The 10,053-nt window shown below is 47.4% G+C and overlaps 1 protein-coding gene across 2 annotated transcripts; it reads right to left on the minus strand.

The window, feature by feature from the left end:
* Positions 1-7,404: 7,404 nt before the first annotated feature.
* Positions 7,405-9,469, minus strand: CCL21 (C-C motif chemokine ligand 21). 2 transcript variants are annotated; one of them, XM_060014931.1, is made up of 4 exons: positions 8,567-9,469; positions 8,346-8,466; positions 8,068-8,250; positions 7,405-8,005 (listed from the first exon to the last, which is right to left on the minus strand). In XM_060014931.1, exons 1-4 carry the CDS (start codon positions 8,631-8,633, stop codon positions 7,981-7,983), a joined length of 396 nt encoding a protein of 131 aa, XP_059870914.1. In that variant the 5' UTR covers positions 8,634-9,469; the 3' UTR covers positions 7,405-7,980. The 2 variants fall into 2 exon arrangements, with proteins under 2 accessions (XP_059870914.1, XP_059870913.1); XM_060014930.1 differs by having other exon boundaries at positions 7,423-7,986; positions 8,567-9,443.
* Between the last annotated feature and the right edge of the window lie 584 nt (positions 9,470-10,053).

Below are 10,053 nucleotides of genomic sequence, written 5' to 3' on the forward strand. Positions count from 1 at the left end.
CTTTTGGGTCATGCCATTTGTTTCCCTCCAAGGTCTTATATGATACAAGAGTATAGTGCAGAGCTGGCATAAAGGTTTCACATAAATTTCAATACTGTCTTCCTGGAATGCCTGTTGGGAAAGATCCTGAGAATCAGCAGCAAAGGGTGAAATCATGAACTAATAATAAACAAGGGATTTACACCACATTCATTCAATAAATATTTATTGAGGGCGTCCTATGTTCCAGACACTGTTCTTGGCAGTGACATGATCTGGCATGTGTTAAAGGCTCCCTGTGGCTGTCGGATGGAAGATAGACAAAAGTGGTGCAAAAATGGAAGCCTGGAGACCAGCTTGGAGGCAATTGCAATAATCCAGGGGGGACATGAGGTTGCTGAGAGTTGGTGAGAAGTGGTCAGATTCTGGAGACATTTTCAATGTAGAGCCAGTGGGCTCTGCTGAGGGGTTCAGCATAGGATATGAGAGAAAGAAGAGAAAGAGAGACAGAGAAAATACTTCAATGTTTTTGGCTTGAGCAATGTGATTGTTGGAGTTATATTTACCAAGATGTGGACGACTGTAGAGGAGTGGGTTTGTGAGAAGGTCAGGAGCCTTGTTTTTTTTTAAAATTTTTATTGAAATATAGTTGATTTAGAATGCTGTGTTAGTCTCAGGTATACAGCAAAGTGATTCAGTTGTATATATACAGGGGACTGCTGGTCCACTGGTCTTTTTTAGATTCTGTTCCGTTACAGGTTATTACAAGATATTGAGTATAGTTCCCTGTGCTATACAGGTTCTTGTTAGTTATCTATTTTATATATAGTAGCATGTATATTTTAATCCCAAACTCCTAATTTATCTCGCCCTCCAGGAGCCTTGTTTTGACTTTTTAAATGAAGCTGCATTTTGGACATATAAGTGGAGATGTTAAGTACATAGTTGGTAGTATGAGTCTAGAGTTCAGGGGAGAGATTCTAGCTGAAGATAAAAATTTGGGAGCATATGGATGGTATTTAAAACCATAAGACAATGAGGTCATCAAGGGAGTGAGTGTAGATAGAAGGGGTCAAGTTCCAAGACCTGGAGCTCCCTAACACTGACAGATCAGGGAGAAGAAGAGGAATCGGGGAAGGTGACAGCTGTCAGGTGTTCTGATGGTACCTTCTATCATGGCAAAAAGGGGGAGGGCATAGGCCCTATGGGTGGAAGGTTTAAGGCACCAACTCCCCAGCCATTGGTTTAAATGATCCAGTGGTGGGGTGGTGGAGACCAGGGAGGTGGGTTTGAAACAGTTTCTGACCACACCCATAGAGCCCTCAGTGTGCTACCTGCTTTACCTAGTTCACCCTCTTCTCAGCCACGTGGCCTTCTTGGGGTTCCTGGTTCAGTGTGAGTTTTGGACAAATCTCCCAGCTCAGGGCAGTTCAGCTCATCTTGGCACCACACTCTCCCAAGGAGCCCGCTCAGCCTTCATGCTCCCTGGTCTGATCAAATCCATGCCGCAGGGGTGGGAGATCTTGGGTGGAGGGCACTTTAGCCATCGAGGCAGGTAAGGCAGCAGCGAGGCCGGGAAAGTCAACCAAGGCCATGGTAGGAGTGGGAGTACCAGGGAGTAAACGGTTGTGGAGAGCATCTCAATTAGATGCTTAATAAATGTTTGTTGAATGGATGAATGTGAGTATCAGGAGCTGTGTCCCTGGGGCTGAGCGTAACTGGTGTGCCCGTCATCCGCGTGTGTGTGTGTATGTGTGTGTGTGTGTGTGTGTGTGTGTGTGTGTGTGTGTGTGAGAGAGAGAGAGAGCGCGAGAGCTGTGGCTCTGTGTCCACGTCTGTGCCTGATGTGTCTCCTCTCCCAGGCCTGCAGAGGGCGCACCAGCCTGGGAAGGGAGGCTCTGGAGTGGGCGCCGCTCTGGCTCAGGGGTGGGTGGGCGCTGGCGGGTGGGGGGTGCTCTAGCAAGGGCGGGATGCGGCCCTGACCTGGCGGGCTGCCCAGAGAGACTGAGAAGGGCGTTGGGCCCAAAGTCCGTGGGCCTGGCACGGCCTCTGGTTCTGTCCCCGCTCCAGGCCCCAGCTGGTCCCGAGGCCGAGGGTCCGGCCCCAGCTCCCAGCGCGCGGGTCCCGGCACACGGGCGGAACGTGCAGAAGGGAGACTCGGGTTGCGGGTGGGACCCGCAGCTCCAGGACCTGGGGTCGGCGTGGGCTCGGGAAGCCCCCGGGCGGCGATTACCCCGGGCCGAGCACAGCGGCTGTCCCGCCAAATCTCTGCCACTCGGGCCCCTGAATCCGCGGATACTCGGCTGGGCAGGCTGGGACGCATGGGCGGCCGGAGGCCGGTGTTTTTCCGTGAGTATTTGTCTTCCCCACCCCAAGTATTCCCAATTTATCCTGAGGCCAGGGCGCCCAACGTGGAAGACAGGAAGCAATGTTTGTCTTAAAGGCTGAAGGAAGTTCACATTACCTCCGGGACTTCCTTCGCAACATAAATAACCCGCACCCGATTGATTCCTTAAACCACGTAATTACGGTGCCAGCTCTAAGAAAGGTTTCTTTCAACCTTTAGGTTGAAACCATAGGCTTTCAAGGTTTATTGAAAGCCAAACTGTGTGCCCGGCGCGACGCTCGCTCGGTGCCGGAGGATGAAGTGCTTTCACCTGGACAGGGACGGAAAACGAGTTTGTCCTGCTCATCAGTGGACGTGGGAAAATTCCAGACCCCTGGTCTAGCATGAGACACATTTGAGGACAAATAATAAAGGGGGAAAAAAATCCCAGAAAGATGAAGGAAATGAGAACAGTAGTGTTCAACCCACAAGCCTGTTTGCCTTTGGAGGACGGAGGACCGCGACGACGATGCTGCCTCCTAGTGGCGGAGTCGGGCAATGAGGCCAAGTGGAGTTTAACATCCCGTCCGCTGTGGGTATTCTGAACCGAAATTGGCGCCGGCTGCTCAGGTAATCACAGGTGGAGTTCGGTTATTCATTTAATATTAGATTGAAATTTATTATTAGCACAATCCAGGACTCTAAAACAAAAGTCTTCAAGAACATGGCATCAGAGTTTCCCTGGGGTGTTTTTGTTTGCCACCAACTGGGAAATGGATTTCTTGAAGAAAATGAAGTTTTCAGCTTCCTGACATAGCTAGCTAACACAATCTCTGTAGGGGAACTGCAGAAGAGCCACCGCTAGAAGAATACCAAATATAGGCATTAGAAAAAGGCTTGGCAATTTCAACACCCATAAAAGTGGTAATTCATTGATGGCAAAGGAAAGATACATTGATGATTTTTAACAAAATAGCATCACTTTGTCCCCACATACAAGGATAAATAACACCTGGACATGCAAAGAAAAAGAACTTCACAAAAGAGGTCAGTTGAAGCTGAAGACATTTTCACAGGTAAATGATTAAAGCTAGGACACAAATTAATTTTGAGCTTTCATAAATAGCAAGTATAGACCCAGTCCCCCTGACCTTCCTGTGCCATAAAGCTGGGCAGAAGATGCCAAATATGTCAGTGGTGCTGTGCTGGTAGCCCCATAGTACCCCATTTTTGAAGATGTCAAAAGAAAGATCCTGTCATTGGTGATCATGTCCCTCTAATGACTGATGAGTAAAGAATGAAATAGTGGCTAGCGAACATGTGGCCCAGGTACCATGGAGGGAGAGGAGTGTTAAGAAATCTGGTTGCTCAGTTTGGAATTAGTTTCCAGTTCATATGACTGAGGTTGTTAAGACATTTCTATTAGCTGTAATTCTGGGAGCTCTTACTAGCCCCATCCATCCTTTACATTTGTGTCAAAGAGGCCCTTAAAGGATTTACAAAGAAGGAGTGAGCCAGGGGAAGCAGAAGGCTTCAGACTTTGAGGCAACACTGACAAGAGGGAGCTGGCCCACCATTTCGTAATTGTGTGTGGGTGTGTTATCATTTCATGGAAGAGATAGTGCTGAAATCATTTGAAAACATGGTATTAGTAATTTTCTGAATGGCACTGAGGGTGACATTGTTAGAAGATAGTAATTACTGTTAAAGGAAATTCCAGGGGTTACAGTGAGTTTTCATGTGTGTTTGATGATGGTTTTGTAAATTTGGGGGATGACTGATCTTTGGAATTTTTTTCTTTTCACATTTCTAGTAAAAGCCATTAATTGTCTTACTGTTGAACACTGGCAGACTAATATTCAGTAAAATATTTCTTTTTACTGTATGCATGAGCATCAATTTGGAAGTCCTCCAACTTTATAATTCCATTTTATGCTTTATACTTATTTTTACTGAAATATTTACTTACCTAAACAGCAATCTTCTGGAAAGTTACTTTTATCTCCCCTCCCATTCGGGTCTTTGTGATTTGATGCCTTTACAAATGTATACACACACCAGAAACATTTACTTTATTTATTTTATTATTATTATTTTTTGGCTGCGCTGGGTCTTTGTTGTGGAGCGTGGCCTCTCTAGTTGTGGAGCGCGGGCTTAGTTGCCTTGTGGCATTTGGGATCTTAGTTCCCCGATCGATCCCACGTCCCCTGCATTGGAAAGCGGATTCTTAACCACTGGACCACCAGGGAAGTCCTTAGAAACACTTACTTTAGTTTTAGTTGGGGCTCAAGAAGGAGTGAAAATAAATTCCTGTGTTTAATTTGCCATCTTTACCCTGAACTCCTACTTGTCTTTGAATTTGGTGGTGTTGATCTTTCCCCCTGTGGTTTGTGTTTTATGGTTTTATGTTTAACAAGTTCTTTTTCTACCTCAAGGTTATAACCACCCTCACCTATATTGTCTTCTATAACATATATTTTAAACATTAGGTCTTTAATCCTATGATGAAGTGTTTGAAAAATACTGAGGCTATGATAATGGGAAGGTAGAGGTATTTTAAATAAAGGAAGAACAATTTGAATCTTTATGAAAAACAAAAAGCTCAGTGACAAAAGGAAAGTAAGCACAGTACGCTACTTTGCTCTGCAGTGAACAACATTTACATGGTCATCATAATGTAAATTCTGATCATCGTCTAAATATAGTGGTATAGCTATATTTAGAGGATAGGGTGACAGGAGAAGAGGGTTCGTAAGAGAGCTAAATCTCCACTTTTTATAATAGGAAGTCAATAGGTAACTTAAAAAAATTTTTAATTATTTGGTTGTGCCGGGTCTTAGTTGCAGCAGGTAGGCTCCTTAGTTGTGGCTCACCAGCTCCTTAGTTGTGGCATATGAACTCTTAGTTGCGGCATGCATGTGGGATCTAGTTCCCTAACCAGGGATTGAACCTGGGCCCTCTGCATTGGGAGCATGGAGTCTTAACCGTTGTACCACCAGGGAAGTCCCTCAGTTGATAACTTTAAAAATAGGTAAATGAAGAAACAGAGGTATGAACAAAGTATTTAGACATATGGCACTAAGTCCTAGAGGAAGTAGCTTAAAAGTTGCAGGAAATGGTTGTTCAGAATAAGCCTTTTGGTACTTTCTGATTTTTTTTAACCATGAGTATGTATTATTTGATTTTTTTGAATTATGGATCTTACAGAAAGAAGACAGAACAGGACAGTATTGTCAAAGATGAAGGCAGAAAAGGAGAGTAGGGACTCATTCTCTGATAAGATAGATATTATATTGCATGCTAATCAGGGCAGGGCTTGAGGCAAATACCAGCTATGCAGTGTGGCAGGATAATTTAGTGAAATATGAAGTTTTGTTTTGTTTTGCCTATGTTTTCCTTTTTTTCTCTTTTTGCTGATGATTTTCTTTTCTCTTTAGAGCAAGCGAGGGTTTTGGTAGGGCTGAGAGTAGTAGCACCCTGATATTAGAGTCCCTTCTGCCTTTGTAAAAGTCTAAAGCAAACCTGGGAAGAGGTTATACCTTGGAGGGACTGGGAAGAGGGAGGGTTTTGGAGAGAGTTCTTGAAGACTGTGGAGGGGATTGGTGTGTATGTCCAGCCAGTATGGGCAGTGGGCTTCAATCCTTGACTGGGATGAAGCAAGCAAGCCACCTGAGTAGATGGCTCTGGGCAGATGTCTGGGGAAGCTAGGTCCAAGCCTGGAGGCTCTCATAGCTGAGCTCCCATGGCTCAAATGTGGCACAGAGCTAAGAGTTTGAGAGTCCAGGACCTGGGGAGTCATACCTGCTGGGAACACAGGGGCCAAAGCATTCACTGGTGAGACTGATGTCCAATGATGGGATGAGGTAGAGGGCATGTAGGAAGCCTCTCCTGTGCCTTGCTGTTTCTTTGACCTTTACACAGCCCTTGGCAGATGGGACCCCAAGAATGCCAGCGCTCTGGTGCAGGGGCTTGGAGTAGGTTCATTGAAAGAACATTTTATTTTATTTTTTGGCCATGCCATGTGGCTTGCAGGATTTTAGTTCCCTGACCAGGGATTGAACCCCGGCCCTGGCAGTGGAAGTGCCGAGTCTTAACCCCTGGACTGCCAGGGAACTCCTGAAAGAACATTTTAAAGTACAGTAAATCTTGAACATCTGAGTTTGTAGACTAAGATCACACCTGCTGCATGATGATAGGTAGGGAGCATCCCCTGTCTTCACTGTACTCAGAAGGAGCAGAGAGCAAATACTTTAATGACTATAATAAGCGGTAAGTGCTGTGGCATGCTCAGGCCCCGGTGGAAGGAGAAGGTGGTGGCAACCACCTCTAGTTCCTTGCCCCTCTCCCAGGATCTGTTCCCTTCTTTCCCGCGTGGCCTGGCCCCATCTAATGGTCCTCTCTCTCCTAGCCTAAGGGCGAAGCGGGGAATTGGAGGATCTCTGCTCTGGGGAGGGAGAGGTAGAGGAGAGTTAGACTGGAGCCTTCTTGGAGAGGAGACTAATTTACATCTGAGTTCTGGGGTTCCAAATTCCTGCCATTGGAGACTTATTCCTTGGCCTCAAGAGGTTAAAGGGGCTAAAGTGCCCCAGGCCCCACCTAGGGGAGAAAGGAGAAAAGGGAAGGGGAGGATGCTTTCCCAACTGGAAGGAAGCTGAGGGAGGAACAGAGAACTCAGGAATAAAGAGCACATAGCCCCATCAAACAATAAGGAGAGGTCATAGACCCTGCTTCACTGGTCAGGGCGGAAGGGAGTCCTCTGGGGTCTTTGGGAGGAGATAGGGGCTCTCGAGGGCTCCCAGGGCTGGAACTCTGCGTAGGGCAGGTTTCGGTAGAACTTGTGTTCACCTGTGTTACAGGCAGGCCCAGGCTCCCGCCTCCCTCCAGTAGACCCCAAGGAAAGGGGAGGCAGTCCCCGGTGAAGCTGGGAGTGAAAGAATGCTGGGCGGAATCAGGGAAGGGATCTCTTCAGGGTCTCAGAGGCCTATGCAGCTGTTGGGGACATGTGCCTGGGATCCACTGTCTCTTCATTGGCAGGGATTTCTCAGAGACCAGGGGCAGCCCAGGTCCCACCCTGCCTGTCAGCCTCCCTTTTATTGCCCACAGGTCTGGGCACCTGGGAAGCAAGGAAACTCTTGGGGTGGGTGAGGATATAGAATTTGCCAGCCTGAGCTCTTGGCCAGGACCCCAGAGTGTGTGACTCCACCCTGTGGTGACAGTGGCTTCTCTGTGGACACAAACACACAGGAACAGATACTTGGGAGGAAGGCCAGAATGGCTGTTTATTCAGTTAGGTATAAATCATATTTACAAAGACGAGTTGGGTGCAGTGTGGAGCACGGTCAGGTCCAGGGCCCTGGGTGACCTTTCCTCAGAGGGGACAGTCCTGCTGCCACCTCTCACATTTCCTATGGGACTTTCCCTTCTCTGCCTCTCTAGGCCTGGCCTGATGTGGGCAGCTCAGCCGTGCAGGGTAGGGTGGGTATACAGAAGGGGTGGTTGAAGCTGGAGAAGGGGTGAGGGGAGGCCAGCATGGGGTGGCTGCTCTGGGCCCCCTGAGTCCTCCTTCTCTCCTAGCCCACCTCTTGTCCCTTGGGCTGGGGCTCCAAGCCCTGATGAGACTGGTGGGGACCTCCTGGGTTCCGGGCTCGTCACTGGGCTATGGCCCTTTTGGGGTCTCAGTCCTGGGAGGGCAGAAGAGGGCTTTGAGGGGATGATCAAGGCTCCCCTTCACTTCCCACCCCCCGTCCCTTTAGCTTCCTTACCTCTTACAGCCTTTGGAGCCCTTTCCCTTCTTGCCAGACTTGGTGGCCCTCTTGTCCTTCTTACAGTCCTGGGCTGGTTTCCATGGGGCTGCTGGCTTGTCCAGACGCTGCATCAGCTGCTGCACCCAGACCTTTTTAGGGTCTGCACATAGCTCTGGCTGAGAGCGTTTCCGAGGTGAGAACCTAGGGTTCAGGGGTTAGCAAGCCTGTCTTAGTCTTGCCCATCATGCCTTCCCACTCAGCTGCCAGCCTGCACCCACCCCCTTGTACCCACTTACAGGATAGCTGGGAAGGGGCAACCCAGGCTTGGTTCCTGCTTCCGGTAGCTGCGGACAACGTGGGTGGGAATCTTCCTTAGGCTGTACCTGAGGCAACAGTCCTGTGCTCCTCCATCACTGCCTGCAGGTGGGGTTCACAGGGAGTGAGGGGCTGCTTGGAGGCTCCTACCCCGGCCTCTCCACCCCCTTGCCCCCATCCTAGGCAACTCCCTCCTTGATACCTTGGGTCTGGGGGATGCAGAAGGCCAGAACTAGGACCAGGATGCTCAGAATCAGCGACTGAGCCATGGCCACGGTAGAGCTCGGGCGAGGTGGTGAGCTCCAAACTGGGGGTCCGTGTGTGGGCTGGGACTGGTGTGCTGCCTATTTATGCAGGCAGACACTTTCACTTCCCCCATCCCCAGCTACTCTGTCCAGGCAAGTATAGGGATCTCCCTCCTTTTCCTTCCTGAAAGACAGATCCTGTCCTGGCAACCAGCCTCACTAGTATGCGGAAATGAAAACTTCACACAGCCATTCAGTCCCCCAAGCTGCCTGAGTCTACCTCCTCAATATTAGTTGAATCTGAGAGGCTCTCCTTTTTTTTAAAAATTAAAATTTTTTTTAAATTTTAATTTTTTTGGGCTGTGCCTGGTGGCATGCGGGAATCTTAGTTTCCTGACCAGCGATCGAACCTGCACCCCCTGCAGTGGAAGCGTGGATTCTTATTAACCACTGGACCACCAGGGAAGTCCCTGAAAGGTCCTCCTTCTATCCCCAGCCACTGTCTTGGTGCAGGCCTTACCACCTCTCCTCTGGAACACTGTGATTGCCTCCTTGTTTCACTCAGGCTCCACACTCTCCTGTTCCTTCAAGCAGGCTGAGGACTGTTCCTAAAATACAAATCTGACTAATGAATTGTAAGAGTTCTTTGTACATTCTGGATAATAGACCCTTATCAAATATATGATTTGCAAATATTTCCTCCCATTCTGTGGGTTGTCTTTTCACTCTCTTTTAAAATTTTCATTGGAGTACAGTTGCTTTACAATGTTGTGTTATTTGCTACTGTACAGCAAAATGAATCAGCTATACATATACATATATCCCCTCTTTTTTGGATTTCCTTCCCATTTAGGTCACCACAGTGCATTAAGTAGAGTTCCCTGTGCTATACAGTACATTCTCATTAGTTGTCTATTTTGTACATAGTATCAATAGTGTATATGTGTCAATCCCAATCTCCCAATTCCTCCCACCCACCTCCCTTTGCACCTTGGTATCCATACATTTGTTCTCTACGTTTCTGTCTCTATTTCTGCTTTGCAAATAAGATCATCTATACCATTTTTCTAGATTCCACATATATGTGTTAATATATGATATTTGTTTTTCTCTTTCTGACTTACTTCACTCTGTATGACACTCTCTGGGTACATCCACGTCTCTACAAATGACCCAATTTTGTTCCTTTTTAGGGCTGAGTAATATTCCATTGTATATATGTACCACCTCTTCTTTATTCATTCCTCCATTGATGGACATTTAGGTTGCTTCCATATCCTGGCTATTGTAAATAGTGCAATGAACATTTGGGTGCATGTGTCTTTTTGAATTACGGTTTTCTCAGGGTATATGCCCAGTAGTGGGATTGCTGGGTCATACGGTAGTTCTATTTTTAGTTTTTTAAGGAACCTCCATACTGTTTTCCATAGTGGTTGTATCAGTT

Source organism: Delphinus delphis, chromosome 6 (genome assembly GCF_949987515.2).
Source record: "Delphinus delphis chromosome 6, mDelDel1.2, whole genome shotgun sequence".
NCBI lineage: Eukaryota > Metazoa > Chordata > Mammalia > Artiodactyla > Delphinidae > Delphinus > Delphinus delphis.